The 16,518-nt window shown below is 45.4% G+C and overlaps 1 protein-coding gene across 1 annotated transcript in view; it reads left to right on the forward strand.

Moving 5' to 3' along the window:
- The window catches only part of LOC311102693 (nesprin-1-like), a gene marked incomplete at its 5' end in the record, with an annotated part of 148,786 nt that overhangs the window by 14,905 nt on the left and 117,363 nt on the right, over positions 1 to 16,518 (forward strand). Inside the window, 17 exon segments of the mRNA XM_084144065.1 lie at positions 65 to 157; positions 591 to 775; positions 1,062 to 1,258; positions 2,013 to 2,119; positions 3,280 to 3,309; positions 3,312 to 3,332; positions 3,490 to 3,522; positions 3,708 to 3,815; positions 7,887 to 8,024; positions 10,750 to 10,914; positions 11,144 to 11,256; positions 11,699 to 11,867; positions 12,104 to 12,200; positions 12,310 to 12,330; positions 12,749 to 12,951; positions 13,503 to 13,667; positions 13,957 to 14,109. Of these exon segments, the coding sequence (XP_084000191.1) occupies positions 65 to 157; positions 591 to 775; positions 1,062 to 1,258; positions 2,013 to 2,119; positions 3,280 to 3,309; positions 3,312 to 3,332; positions 3,490 to 3,522; positions 3,708 to 3,815; positions 7,887 to 8,024; positions 10,750 to 10,914; positions 11,144 to 11,256; positions 11,699 to 11,867; positions 12,104 to 12,200; positions 12,310 to 12,330; positions 12,749 to 12,951; positions 13,503 to 13,667; positions 13,957 to 14,109 (1,998 nt within the window).

Below are 16,518 nucleotides of genomic sequence, written 5' to 3' on the forward strand. Positions count from 1 at the left end.
CCAGAAAGTTCATTTTATGACAAGTTGTGAATTGCAGTTAAATGTGGATTTAATTTCCTAACAGATCAAGCTAGTCAACATCCATGCCACTGACATAGCGGACGGACGACCATCCATTGTCCTGGGGTTGATATGGACTGTCATCCTCTACTTCCAGGTAATATGTTGTATCTGCAGGAGAACACTATTGGGGTCCAAGTAGAACCCTTTTTGGTTGTAGGTAGAACTATTTTGAGTTCCATGTAGAACCCTCTGTGAAAAGGGTCCTACATGGAACCTAAAAGGGTTCTACCTGGAACCAAAAAGGGTTCTTCAAAGGGTTCTCCTATGGGGACAGCCAAAGAACCCTTTTAGGTTCTAGTGTGGTCAGTTTACACACAGTCTTACAGATTGTAATATGACTGACTGTCTACAATTGTTTGGAGTGTCTCACAACTCTCAATGAGTAGTCTTCTGGTTGCCAAATGTTGTTATATTGAGGAGTGACACTTTAATAAACGTTTCTAATCCAATCTGGTCTACATATATTTTGTTTGATGTTGCCATGGTCATTCACAGCATGTTTGCTCTAATTCCTGACCCTCTGTCAGATCGAGGAGTTGACCAGTAACCTGCTAGCCCTGGAGGCCCTGTCCAGCAGTACCTCCTCAGTGGACAGCATGGCCAGTAACTCAGAGACAGGCAGTCCCGCTATGAAGAGGGAGGTGGTACCCAAGAAGTTCCAGGGCAACGCCAAGAAAGCCCTGCTCAGATGGGTGCAGTGCACCGCCGCCAAGTATGTACATTATGCCCCTCTAACTATTGCCCCAGCGGACAAAACTGGTTAAAACGATTACAACCCAATTACAACCAGTTCAACATCATTTTGTCAACCAGCTTTGCCTGCTGGGGTGGTGGATTTATTTGCCTGTGTGTGTGTGTGTGTGTGTGTGTGTGTGTGTGTGTGTGTGTGTGTGCGCGCATGCATACTCTTGACTGACCACCACCATATTGTCATCCAAGAGCATGGGAACCCAAACTGTCTGTGCCCCACTGTAAAGTATAATTATGTTTGTCCCAAGTCATCAGGGCATCGAGGTAAAGGACTTTGGTGCCAGTTGGCGTAGCGGGGTGGCGTTCCACTCTGTGGTCCATGCCATCCGCCCAGACCTGGTGGACATGGAGGTGGTGAGGAGGAGGAGCAACCGCGAGAACCTGGAGGAAGCCTTCTCATTGGCCGAGAATGAGCTGGGCATACCACGCCTGCTGGACCCAGAAGGTTCCTACCTCTACCGATCTATTTATAATAAAAAAGAAATTGTTTTGATAAAATAAGCACACACTCCTTCACTCATCTCCATTGCTCTGGTTGGTGCGTAGGGCAGCAACAAAGCATCTGAACATCTCTCTGTCTTTGATCCATAATGCAAGAACTGTGTAATTCCAACAAAACGTTATGAAATGCACTTCTAGTTTTAATGAAGATTGCACGGTGTGTTTTTTTTATGGGTTCCATCAATGTGTTGTTGATACGTCTGGAGATCAGGATGCAAAAAGCAGCTCTGCAGAAAAAACCTCTCTGTTTTTATCATGGCCCTTCGCAATTATCAGGTCAGCGATGGAGATGAGAGCCGACATTTATAATTAGATGTCAGTCAGTCAGAGGAAACTCTAAATGTATCCTCCTTCAGGGTACCAATGTGTGTCCTGTAATTGACTGTGTGATATTAGACTGTATGTCAGGAGTATTATCCCTGCCCTGTCATGTATGCCTGTGTGTAACTCATGCATCATTTGGGAATTACAACAAGTGAAATACTATTCTGATGGAGCATACAGACATGGTACTAATTTGATATAACTGTAGTTTTCTGGCTGGATGGATAGCCCTGATGACAGTGTTTAGTTGCTATTGCTACTAGTGGTACTTAATTGACTGTCATTTTCTGGCTGGATGGATGGGAAGCCCTGATGACAGTGTTTAGTTACTATTGCTACTAATGTCACCAGACTCTCTCTTTCTTCCTCTACAGATGTGGATGTAGATAAACCGGATGAGAAGTCCATCATGACGTATGTTGCTCAGTTCCTCAAGCAATACCCCAACCCCCACCACTCTGAGACAGATGGACAAGAAGAGGTACCTAACTATATTCACTGAAGGCCTGAGTCAAGGACTTTATTGGCATTGGCAAACTCAGTGTTGTGTTGTAATGCTTTATGTACTTTAATCTGCTTTTGTATTCTTGTATCTGCGTTTGTATTCTTGTATCTGCTACTGTATTATTGTATCTGCTATTGTATTTGTGTTTTCGGTATGATTGTTGTACTTTACCTACTAGCTACAGTATATTCAACATCAATAGGCTAACTAACAATGGCACCATCAGTGATGTAATGCTTTATGAACTTTTATCTGTTATTGTATTTGTGTTTTCAGCTCTTATGATTCTTTTGATTTTTTATCATTGCATGAACTCATCAATCATCTTACTTTCCTCATTGTGTGTTATGTCATACACTCTCTCCATCTCTCCATATCTCTGTCATACACTCTCTCCATCTTTACATATCTCTGTCATACACTCTCTCCATCTCTCCATCTCTCTGTCATACTCTCTCCATCTCTCCATCTCTGTCATACACTCTCTCCATCTCTCCATCTCTCTGTCATACTCTCTCCATCTCTGTCATACACTCTCTCCATATCTCTGTCATACACTCTCTCCATCTCTCCATATCTCTGTCATACACTCTCTCCATCTCTCCATCTCTCTGTCATTCTCTCTCCATCTCTGTCAAACACTCTCTCCATCTCTCCATCTCTCTGTCATACTCTCTCCATCTCTGTCATACACTCTCTCCATCTCTCCATCTCTGTCATACACTCTCCATCTCTGTCATATACTCACTCCATCACTCCATCTCTCTATCATGCCACTCATTCCATCACTCCATCTCTCTATCATGCCACTCACTCCATCACTCCATCTCTCTATCATGCCACTCACTCCATCACTCCATCTCTCTATCATGCCACTCACTCCATCACTCCATCTCTCTATCATGCCACTCACTCCATCACTCCATCTCTCTATCATGCCACTCACTCCATCACTCCATCTCTCTATCATGCCACTCACTCCATCACTCCATCTCTCTATCATGCCACTCACTCCATCACTCCATCTCACTATCATGCCACTCACTCCATCACTCCATCTCTCTATCATGCCACTCACTCCATTGCTCCATCACTCCATCTCTCTGTCTATGTTATCTTTCCTGTTGCATTTGAAGCTGCTTTTTCGCTACATTCCAACTTTTGCACTCTCTCTATCCCAAACCTACAGGTAAATCCATCCATTCCATGGTGCTGTGTAGTATAGTGTCTGCCTGCAGTGTACCGTTTTATTTTGCTCTCTCTCTATCTCTCTCTGCCACTAATGCCTTTCTGTGCTGTTGGTTTGTTTGTTTGCATCTCTTCGTGTGGCTTGCTTTCCTGGATAGTATGGTCCTCAAGATATAGAGCAAATGCTTGAGGTATGTTTGACCTTAGAGACTCCTCTGACTTTCTCTGTGAATGTTACTTGCAGTGGTATTGGAATTTTATTTGGAAGGGGTTTGGATGGAGTAGTTTCACATTATATTGTTTGTTGGGAACTCTGTTGGGGTTGAGAGAGGATGAATGATGATGCATTGTATAACCTGAATATTATGTGTTACAGAGAGAAGAACGTAAGGTTCTGAGGGAGCTGAAGGTGTGGCTGGACCAGTTGGAGAGAGACATGCTGCAGGGGCAGGGGGCAGAGGGCAACCTCACCGACAAGTACCAGGTGATCTTAGAACCCATAACCAAATCTCAAACTACATGTAGCTGTCTAATATTACGACAGATTAAGTACCAGGTCACCAGGGGATGAAGAGGGAGGAGACAGCGCTCCATAAACACCATGACTCTTTCTCAATTATCTTTCCTGAATTTATTGTATCCCCATGTCTTTACCCTACATTTCATGTGTTATACATACAGTATGCAGTGCATTCGGAAAGTATTCAGACCCCTTGACTTTTTCCACATTTTGTTGCATTACAGCCTTATTCTAAAATTGATTCAATTGTTTTTTCCCCCTCATCAATCTACACACAATACCCCATAATGACAAAGTGAAAACAGGTTTTTAGAAATGTCTGCACATTTATAAAAAATACAAAACGGAAATATTACATTTACATAAGTATTCAGACCCTTTACTCAGTACTTTGTTGAAGCACCTTTGGCAGCGATTACAGTCTCGAGTCTTCTTGGGTATGATGCTACAAGCTTGGCACACCTGTATTTGGGGAGTTTCTCCCATTCTTCTCTGCAGATCCTCTCAAGCTCTGTCATGTTGGATAGGTAGCGTCGGTGCACAGCTATTTTCAGGTCTCTCCAGAGATGTTCGATCAGGTTCAAGTCCATGCTCTGGCTGGGCCACTCAAGGACATTCAGAGACTTGTCCCGAGCCACCACTGCGTTGTCTTGGCTGTGTGCTTAGGGTCGTTGTCCTGTTGGAAAGTGAACCTTCGCCCCAGTCTGAGGTCCTGAGCGCTATGGAGTAGGTTTTCATCAAGGATTTCTCTGTAATTTGCTTTGTTCATCTTTCCCTCGATCCTGACTAGTCTCCCAGTCCCTGCCACTGAAAAACATCCCCACAGCATGATGCTGCCACCACCATGCTTCACCGTAGGGATGGTGCCAGGTTTCCTCCGGACGTGATGATTGGCATTCAGGCCAAAGAGTTCAATCTTGGTTTCATCAGACCAGAGAATCTTGTTTCTCATGGTCTGAGGGTCCCCCCAAGCGGGCTGTAATGTGCCTTTTACTGAGGAGTGGCTTCCGTCTGGCCACTCTACCATAAAGGCCTGATTGGTGGAGTGCTGCAGAGATGGTTGTCCTCCTTCTGGAAGGTTCTCCCATCTCCACAGAGGAACTCTGGAGCTCTGTCAGAGTGACAATCGGGTTCTTGGTCACCTCCCTGACCAGGGTCCTTCTCCCCCGATTACTCCGTTTTGCCGGGCGGCCAGCTATTGGAAGAGTCTTGGTGGTTCCAAACTTCTTCCATTTAAGAATAATGGAGATCACTGTGTTCTTGGGGACCTTCAATGCTGCAGAATTTTTTTGGTACCCTTCCCCAGATCTGTGCCTTGACACAATCCTGTCTCGGAGCTCTAATGACAATTCCTTCAACCTCATGGCTTGGTTTTTGCTCTGACATGCACTATCAACTGTGGGACCTTATATAGACAGGTGTGTGCCTTTCCAAATCATGTTAAATCAATTGAATTTACCACAGGTGGACTCCAATCAAGTTGTAGAAACATCTCAAGGATGATCAATGGAAACAGGATGCACCTGAGCTCATTTTCGAGTCTCATAGCAAAGGATCTGAATACTTATGTAAATAAGGTATTTCTTATTTAGTGCTCGATTCGGTCTTGTGTAGCACAATTTGAAATTGTGTTTTTTACACTGGATAAAAGTAGAGACTCAGAGCTAGAAAATTGTATATCATACGCTACAGTTGAGGAACAATGGGAAAGTAATTCTGCTTTGAAAGTTGATCAACTTGTAACCTCACTTTTGAGCAAATGGCCTTTGAATGTTTTGGTACACCCACTGGAGAGCTCTTCTTTGTCTACACCCATTCAGCATCATTCACACCCTCTTAAGCTATAGCCCCGCCCGTAAACTCAGAGCGTTGTCAGATTGTCCGTTCGTAAATTCAGAGCATTTCGCTCTCGGAGCGTTCAGAGCGCACGCTGGACGCTCTGGCCGAGGAGTAGGGTTGATCCAAGCGTTCTGTCCTAACAAGAGCAGTCAAGCACCCAAGCTAACGTTGGCTAGCTTGCTAGCTACTTCCAGACACAAATGAGAGAACAGCTCACTCTGACCATTTTATTCGCTCTAGCAAAGCTGGTTAGGCTGTTTTTATGTCATCCAGAGAGTTGGTGACTGCAACTGTGCTGCTGGCAACAATTTAATTGCCAACTTTAACTGACACCGGCCATATTCAACAGGTGTTGAGCGTTCGTAAATTAATAAGTTATTCTGCACTCTGGCACACTCAGACGAGAGTGCTCTGAAATCGGGAGTAGATAGCTAGAGTGAATTTACCTGCTACTTCTATCAACAGTTGTTGCATTGACATCATGAACATTCTATTGAAATGGTTACTTGCATAGTGGAGTCTTTTGTTAAAACATGTATCTAGCTAGCTAGCTAGCTATGAACCATAATCCCAACTCAAGATGTTACTACCCTGCATGAATCTGCAGGTAGCTAACCAACCAGGTTCAATGTTAGCTAGCTAACATTAGGCTATAACTAGCAAAGCAAATGGCTCTGAGATACAAATAATAAGATCATACATGTAACGTTAGCTAGCGAGCCAGCCAGCTAACGTTAGCTAGCTAGCTACCAGTACACTTTAACTTGTAATGAAAACGACTTTCTGTCAAAATTAGAAACGTGTAATATCTAATGTCTAAATGTAGCTAGCTAGACTATCTTACCCGTTTACATCATGGTTGGACGCTTCTCCCTGTCACGGATGCCATGGTTGCCCTTAGTTTGAAGATGTAATCCGGAGACAGGTGTTTTCTCCCTCACCTTAGCTATCATACTCTAAGGCCACTGATTTCAAAACTTGGTCCTACAGATAGTGGAGAGCAACAATTATGCCGTTCTACTAAGCAATATATATTTTTTAAAGCCGCGTTAGACAGGATTACCTACACATACTGACCAGCTCAAATAGACAGAAGCGTACTATATGGCAGACCAATCCGAACTCATCTCTCGGCATGTCCAGCCCACTCATTATCTCAGCCAATCATGGCTAGCGGGAAGGTTGCTGTCTTTTTCTGTGGCTAAACCAACTAGGCTCGTAATTTAACCATTTTATTCGTATTTATAGATGGTATACAAGTTTGTTATTAAGGCACATGAACGTTCACGTTCCAGAAGGCATTTCTGCCAAAACATACCCCTAGTTTCCTAAAACGAGTCACAAATGTGCAAAAAGGTTCGAAAAAACTGTTTTCGCTTTGTCAATATGGGGTATTGTGTGTAGATTAATGAGGAAAAAAATATATTGAATCAATTTTAGATTAAGGCTGTAACGTAACAACATGTGGAAAAAGGGAAGGGGTCTGAATACTTTCCGAATGCACTGTATACTATTTGTATACTACTTGATTTGAAGGTTCTTGGGTTGAAACCAATGTTCTCTCTAAGCTGTTTGAAAAGCGAGTCAGGTAAAGAGCTTTTTTTTGTCATAAAGGGGCAGTGTTGAATTTTGAGACAGGCTTGAATAAGCGAAGTAGCCAATAGGCAGAGGGTAGCATAATTTGTCTGATTCTCTGTAAAAATGGTATGGGAATAATAATGCATTTTATTTTGTAAAGTGGTTTCTTGCATAACAACACAACAACATTTTTAGTCACCTCCTTGTCTGAAGGAAAAGTGGATAATGTCAATGTTAATGTCAAGCCCTGCATGTTTTTCAAAAGTCTCATGGAATGTAGGCATACACTGAACACCACACATTGACTGCTACTGTAGGCTGAATGATAGAACAGCTGTTATGGGATGTATTTTCTCCATTGTTTTTGATGGTAGGCCACTCTGGTAGACCTAAATTATTATCAAATAGCCACAGTAGCGTACTTGGCCACTGTTAAAACTGTAATTTAAAGCGGGTACAGCCTCAGTGTTCACAGTAAATGCACGCTGGAAGTTGCACGGAACTTTAACAATGTTGAAGTTTGCGCTCAGCAGACCTGAAATTTGCTCAGTGCTGAAATTTTTTTGAGGGAACATTGGTTGTAACACCTCTAATACTAATTGTTCTACTTTGCTCCAGGGCTTCAAGAGTTACCGTGTGCAGTATGAGATGAAGAAGAAGGAGACAGAGCCGCTGTTGCAGCCGGTACACAAGGATGGGAAGTTGTCTGTAGACCAGGCCCTGGTCAAACAGGCGTGGGAACATGTCTCTATCAGGGTGAGTCAGTGTATTACTGTCTGTGGACCCCTGCATAACTAGCCTGATCTCAAACAGGGTACAGTAACACATCATCTATGGGCCGGACTCAAAGGGAGGGTGTCACGATCGTCGAACAGAGAGGACCAAGGCGCAGCGTTGCGGGTGAACATATTTATATTTAATGACTAGATCACACGATCAAAACAAAGAACGAAACGTGAAGTCCTTTGATACACAAACCAAAAGGAACAAGAAACCACAAAACACAAAGTGCAAGACAAACAGTTAAATATGGCTCCCAATCAGAGACACCCAGCTGACACTCGTTGCCTCTGATTGGGAGTCACTCAGACCAACATAGAAAATTAAACATAGACTTACACACCCTGGCTCAACATAACATAGTCCCCAGAGCCAGGGCGTGACAGTACCCCCCCCCAAAGGCGCGGACTCCGGCCGCGCCAAACAACCACAACAGGGGAGGGACCGGGTGGGCACTCCGCCTCGGCGGCGGATCCGGCTCCGGACATGACCCAGGCACGGGTTGTGCTGGACTGACGACGCACACCCCTGGCTTGATGCGTGGAGGAGGAACGGGCCGGACCGGGCTGACGAAGCGCACCCCTGACTTGGTGCGGGGAGCAGGAATGAGCCGGACCGGGCTGACGACGCACACCACTGGCTTGGTGCGGGAAGCTTGGATGGGCCGGACTGGGCTGGCGACGCGCACCACAGACTTGGTGCGGAGAGCAGGAACGGGCCGTGCCGGACTGACGACGCACACAACTGGCTTGGTGCGGGAAGCTTGGATGGGCCGGACTGGGCTGGCGACGCGCACCACAGACTTGGTGCGGAGAGCAGGAACGGGCCGGGCTGGGCTGTCGACGCACACCGTAGGCTTTGTGCGTGGAGCAGGGACAGGCCGGGCTGGGCTGTCGACGCACACCACTGACTTGGTGGGAATGGCAGGAACAGGCCGGGCTGGGCTGACGACGCGCACCACTGACTTGGTGGGAATGGCAGGAACAGGCCGGGCCGGGCTGACGACGCGCACCACTGACTTGGTGGGAATGGCAGGAACAGGCCGGGCTGGGCTGACGACGCGCACCACTGACTTGGTGGGAATGGCAGGAACAGGCCGGACCGTACTGGGGACACACACCACTGGCTCCACGCAGGGATCAGGAACGGGCCGGACCGGACTGGTAACACACCCCAGTACCTCTCGCCGTGCCTCCACACTTTCCCTCTCCTCTGTGCCCAGTGGCCCCCCTAACCTGGCGGCCTTCTCTGCCAACGCTTTGCACCGCTCTAACCCGTACACCTGCTGGCCCGACGTCGTGAGCACCCCCCTAAAAATTTCCTGGGGGTCTCTCCTCCCTCTTGCCAGACTCGCAATCATCTCCTCCCACGTCCATCCTCTCTCCTCGTCACGCTGCTTGATCCAGTCGAGGTTGCCACGGAGATCTGCCAGCGATGGCTCCTGAACACGCTGCTTGGTCTGGTTAAGGTGGTTTCTTCTGTCACGATCGTCGAACAGAGAGGACCAAGGCGCAGCGTTGCGGGTGAACATATTTATATTTAATGACTAGATCACACGATCAAAACAAAGAACGAAACGTGAAGTCCTTTGATACACAAACCAAAAGGAACAAGAAACCACAAAACACAAAGTGCAAGACAAACAGTTAAATATGGCTCCCAATCAGAGACACCCAGCTGACACTCGTTGCCTCTGATTGGGAGTCACTCAGACCAACATAGAAAATTAAACATAGACTTACACACCCTGGCTCAACATAACATAGTCCCCAGAGCCAGGGCGTGACAGAGGGTTTCACGGACACAGATTAATCCTACTGTAGTTCTGGATTAATCCTACTGTAGTTCTGGATTAATCCTACTGTAGTTCTGGATTAATCCTACTGTAGTTCTGGATTAATCCTACTGTAGCTCTGGATTAATCCTACTGTAGTTCTGGATTAATCCTACTGTAGTTCTGGATTAATCCTACTGTAGTTCTGGATTAATCCTACTGTAGTTCTGGATTAATCCTACTGTAGTTCTGGATTAATCCTACTGTAGCTCTGGATTAATCCTACTGTAGTTCTGGATTAATCCTACTGTAGTTCTGGATTAATCCTACTGTAGTTCTGGATTAATCCTACTGTAGTTCTGGATTAAACCTATTGTAGTTCTGGATTAAAAAGCATACTGTATGCAGAATCTCCATTGAATTAGCTTTTTAGTCCAGGACTAGGCTTTATCTCTGTCTGGGAAACAGGCCCTAAGAGAGCATTATAAATAGACAATAACCTGTCAATAGGAAATTGAAATTTTTGTCCTGCAGACGTGTAATTTGCTGTATGTTTATTAGTTAGACTAATACTTGCCCTTGCAAGGCAGAATGGGACCCCAGAACTGTAGCTTTCATAATAAACTGAATGAGTGTTCAGTGAGGTGCAGGCCTTTGAATGAGCGGTCATTAAGAGGGGAGGAGAGTTTTGGAGAGAGCGGAACAGAGTGGGTTTGTTCAGTTGATAGACTACTCTGTAATAATTAGTTTGAGAGCAGAACACCACTGTGATCTGGAGTGGAAGCTTGAGAACATTTTGGAAAGCTTTTTGATCACCATCTGCTTTTTGAACAGTGTGGTCTCTTTTTTACAAAAAATTTCTGAAATTGTTTTGATATCCAAGCACCTGCTCTAAGACTTAGGATATGTAATATATTCCTATACTAGCTCCTGGACTGGCACATCCATCTGGATAAATCGTTGCCTGGCCCCCTGGGGGTGATCGGAGCCTGGCTGCATCGAGCTGAGATCGCCCTGAGAGAGGAGATTCCCATCCAACAAGCCCATGAAGAGACGGCCGATGTGATCCACAAGAAGCTGGAGCAGCACAAGGTATTCAGCAGATCCAGTAATCCATATGGGTGTAAAACTATCCTTGGGTAGGCCTAGTTAGAAAGTACTGCAAATCCTACAATTGGTTTTGTTGGTCACATAAAAAAAGACGACAAACTCACAATTATATTTTTGATGTTGCACCATAGTCTAAATGAGAACTCACATTGTTAACTACGGTATTTTTTGCATGTGTCTGACTGTGGATATGTGCATTTGTGTGTTGTAGGAGGTCCTGAAGAACATGGAGTCCCACAAACAGACGTTCCAGCAGATCCATAGAGACAGATCAGTGAACGGGGTCCCTGTCCCCCCCGAACAGCTCCAAGACTTGGCCGAACGGTCAGTCCTCCTTCAGTCAACTTTATATCAGTGTTTACGCTAATGTCTGGACAATTTTAGCCTGGTACCAGTAAGCCAACTCCTATAGTCATTGTCATGACAAACATGAGTTGACAAGACAGCACAAACAGATCTGGGATCAATATGACATGAATTCGCATATACCATTTTTATGTCTCTGCGTGCAGTTTTAAGGAAGTTGCTAACTAGCGTTAGCGCAATGACTGGAAGTCTATGGTAACTGCTAGCATGCGCTAATGCTAGTTAGAATTGGCTCGCGAAACTAACTCCATCTTCCTTCATACTGGTTGCAGAGACATAAAAATGGTATCCATATGTTCATCTGACTTCATTGCCAAAATCCCGAAGTATCCCTTTAAATAAGATGGATATTGATCAGTTTGATCAGAATATTGATTGATCTTCTACCCTTTCACAACAGATTCAATTACGTGTCCACATCATCTTATTCCCACTTGATCAAACTGGAATTCTGGGAGCTCAAGTACCGTCTGATGGCGTTTCTCATCCTGGCTGAGTCTAAGCTCAAATCCTGGATCATCAAATATGGCCGCCGTGACTCTGTGGAACTACTGCTGCAGAGCTACATTGTGAGTTGACCTTTTCATTCGTTGTTACTGGTTTGTGGTAGCCCGGTGGTCCAGATCTGTTTGTGCTGTTTAGCCAACCTAATGTTTGGCATGTCAATGACCATAGGAGTTGGCAAAACAGCACAAACAGATCTAGGACCACCAAGCTAAGTTTCTGCCCATAACATTTCGATGGATATTGTTCCAATTCTATCCTCATGAAAATTCCATGCTAACCTCACCATCATTCCCAACAGTCCTTCATCGAGGGACACAAGTTCTTTGAACAGTATGAGACAACGTTTAAGGCACTCAGGCAATCTGCAGATGTCTATGTCAAGTCTGATGGTTCAGGTAAGATTGTTTTTATTTTCCATGTTTTATCTCAGATGTAATTTGATTGATTGTGTTGTCTGTCAGAGAGGGCACACATACAGAAATAACTGTTGATTTGATATTCTAGGCATTAAGATCTGTAAGAAAGGTAAGTCTAGATTCATTTGGTACAGATGAACAATAGGTAACATGGTGTTTACACTAGCCTTCGATTGACTGTGCGCTAGTAGTTCACTGGTCTGCCTAAAAATCCAATAAATCTGATATAACATCACGGTGCCTGTCTGTTTACTAACTACTCTATATTCCTCCACAAAGATAATTACCTGTAAGACAATAACTCTTTGCATGATACAGTAACAATACTCACGGTAGGTCTTTGAATGTGAAACACTGCAAATTAAAATTCCTTATTGTCTTGACTCACGTATTCAAGGGACTCGAAACTTCACTATACTGGGCTCTTTTAATAAGATCTTGAGTAATTTAGGAGGTGACCCAGTAAACCACAAAAAAAGTATATGTCATGTTGAGGAGAGAACTGATTCCATGATGTTTCCTTCCAGCTGAGGAAGTGGAGGGTGTGGGTAAGTTCCTGTCGGATGCGTCGGCCCAGTGGAGGAACCTGTCGGTGGAGGTGCGTAGCGTCCGTAGCATGCTGGAGGAGGTCATCTCTAACTGGGAGAAGTACAGTAGTACGGTGGCCAGACTGCAGGCCTGGCTGGAGGACGCAGAGCAGATGCTCAACCAGTCAGAGAATGACAAACGGGTGAGCATGAGGCTAAACGTATCGGGAGGCAAAAACATATCTTTATTCCATGTCAACAGCTGATGTTTTGGCCATTATGGGCTCCCGAGTGGCGCAGCGGTCTTAGGCACTGCATCTCAGTGCTTGAGGCGTCACTACAGACCCCCTGGTTCGATTCCAGGCTGTATCACAACCGGCCGTGATTGGGAGTCCCGCAGGGCGGCGCACAATTGGTCCAGGTTTGGCCGGTGTAGGCTGTCATTGTAAATAAGAATTTGTTCTTAACTGACATTTTAAAAAGATGGAATAAAGATACTCTCAGCTTACATTTTCACCTCCCATTCCCTTCTTCTTATTGGATGAATGTTTCTGGGCAGGCTTGAATAAGCGAAGTAGCCATGTGCTCTTTGGGACATCATTACCTGTGAAGCGCTGTGCCCACATACTTATTCTTACTGTGTAGACACCCACTGCGTCATCAAAGCTGACTGTTGGCCCCTTCTATGCTTACAACTGTTGCAATTAATTGTGTAGAGTTTGTGTAGAGTTTCTCTCTTTCTTCTCCCACCTAGGACTTCTTCCGGAACCTTCCTCACTGGATCCAGCAGCACCTGGACATGAACGATGCAGGAAACTTCCTGATTGAGACGTGCGACGAGACCGTCTCCAGAGACTTGAAGCAGCAGCTGCTCCTTCTCAACGGGAGGTGGAGGGAGCTGTTTGTTAAAGTCAAACACGTAAATGAGTTTAAAATCTCCTATTTTCTGCACACCTAGATTATGATTATTAAGAAGCATCCCACTGGATTGACCCTGAAACATGGCCGTGGACTCCTTGATACCATAGAAGCCTACAGCCATGTCTCAGGGCTAACCACTACATACTATTCTTAGGCTGTGAAACACGGGTGTCATAAAATATCTTGGCATCACTTTATAAGCACAGCTCACATTGAAAGCTCAAATCATAAAGAAAACCTTGATGGGTGTCATCATTTTATTCCCTGCTCCTCTGTTTCCATGGCAGTATGCTAGAGCAGACGAGGTGGACAAGTGGAAGCAGGACTATCAGGACTGTATCGCTACTCTCAAAACCTTCATGGATGCAACCAACGACAAGATGACTGCCCCTGTCCAAGTGTCCTTCCTGAATGTCAGGACATTCGTTCAACATGTTGAGGTACAGAATGTACAGAATGCTTTTCTATCAAACTTGAATGAACTCTCTGTAAAGTTTTCAGCTTGGCTCACAGTGTTACAATGTCTATCAATCACATATTCACAAAGCATATCAGAATGGGGTTGCTGCTTTAGGATCAGGTCCTCCCTGTAATTTGACTAATTCCGATCTAAAAGCGCAAAACTGATCCTAGATAAGCAGCTACTCTGAGACGCTTTATGAATGACAGAATGGCGCCGGAGGAGATGGCTGCCGTTTTACGGGCTCCTAACCAATTGTGCTATTGTGTGTGTTTCTTCGCGTTATTTGTAACTTATTTTGTACATAATGTTTCTGCCACCGTCTCTTATGACCAAAAAGAGCTTCTGGATATCAGGACAGCGATTACTCACCTCGTACAGGACAAAGATTTTTTCTTTAACGAGTCGGACGCGAAGGATTTTCTTCAGACACCCGACAAGGCCCAAATCCCCATCATTTGCATGAGAAAGAGACGGAGACGTAGGTCGGGGTGTCTTGTAAGGATCCGACGGCGAGTGGGTAATCTGCCTCTACATTTTAGTCATTTAGCAGACGCTCTTATCCAGAGTGACTTACAGTTAGTGAGTGCATACATTTATTTTTTCATACTGGCCCCCTGTGGGAATCGAACCCACAACCCTGGCGTTACAAACGCCATGCTCTACCAACTGAGCTACATGGGGCCATCAGTCCTTTAGGCAACGTACAATCATTGGATAACAAAATAGACGAACTACGATCACGGATATCCTACCAACGGGACATTAAAAACTGTAATATCTTATGTTTCACCGAGTCGTGGTTGAACATTCATACAGCTGGCGGGATATACACTGCATCGGCAAGATAGAACAGCTGCCTCCGGTAAGACAAGGGATGGTGGTCTGTGTATATTTGTAAGCAACAGCTGGTGCACGAAATCTAATATTAAGGAAGTCTCGAGGTTTGCTCGCCTGAGGTAGAGTATCTCATGATAAGCTGCAGACCACAGTATTTATTTTCATCTATATTTTTTGTAGCTGTCTATTTACCACCACAAACCCTTTTGCTGGCATTAAGACCGCACTCAATGAGCTGTATAAGGCCATAAGCAAACAGGAAAACGCTAATCCAGAGGCGGCGCTCCTAGTGGCCGGGGACTTTAATGCAGGGAAACTTAAATCCGTTTAACCTAATTTCTACCAGCATGTTAAATGTGCAACCAGAGGGAAAAAAACTATAGACCACCTTTACTCCACACACAGAGATGCGTACAAAGCGCTCCCTCGCCCTCCATTTGTCAAATCTGACCATAACTCTATCCTCCTGATTACAAGCAAAAAGATTGAATTGTACTACACCGGCTCCGACGCTCGTCGGATGTGGCAGGGCTTGCAAACTATTACAGACTACAAAGGGAAGCACAGCCGCGAGCTGCCCAGCGACACGAGCCTACCAGACGAGCTAAATTACTTCTATGCTCGCTTCGAGGCAAGCAACACTGAAGCATGCATGAGATCATCAGCTGTTCCGGACGACTGTGTGATCACGCTCTCCGTAGCCGATGTGAGTAAGACCTTTAAACAGGTCAACATTCACAAGGCCGCAGGGCCAGACGGATTACCAGGGCGTGTACTCCGAGCATGCGCTGACCAACTGGCAAGTGTCTTCACTGACACTTTCAGTGTCCCTGACTGAGTCTGTAATATCAACATGTTTCAAGCAGACCATAGTCCCTGTGCCCAAGAACACTAAGCTAACCTGCCTAAATGACTACCGATCCGTAGCACTCACATCTGTAGCCATGAAGTACTTTGAAAGGCTGGTCATGACTCACATCAACACCGTTATCCCAGAAACCCTAGACCCACTCCAATTTGCATACCGCCCCAACAGATCCACAGATGATGCCGTCTCTATTGCACTCCACACTGCCCTTTCCCACCTGGACAAAAGGAACACCTATGTGAGAATGCTATTCATTGACTACAGCTCAGCGTTCAACACCATAGTGCCCTCAAAGCTCATCACTAAGCTAAATACCCTGGGACTAAACACCTCCCTCTGCAACTGGATCCTGGACTTCCTGACGGGCCACCCCTAGGTGGTAAGGGTAGGTAACAACACATCTGCCACGCTGATCCTCAACACGGGGGCCCCTCAGGGGTGCGTGCTCAGTCCCCTCCTGTACTCCCTGTTCACCCATGACTGCATGGCCAGGCACGACTCCAACACCATCATTAAGTTTGCCGACGACACAACAGTGGTAGGCCTGATCACCGACAATGATCAGACAGCCTATAGGGAGGAGGTCAGAGACCTGGCCATGTGGTGCCAGGATAACAACCTCTCCCTCAACGTGATTAAGAAAAAGGAGATGATTGTGGACTACAGGAAAAAGAGGACCGA

This window comes from Coregonus lavaretus (assembly GCF_964263955.1).
Source record: "Coregonus lavaretus genome assembly, chromosome: 27".
NCBI lineage: Eukaryota > Metazoa > Chordata > Actinopteri > Salmoniformes > Salmonidae > Coregonus > Coregonus lavaretus.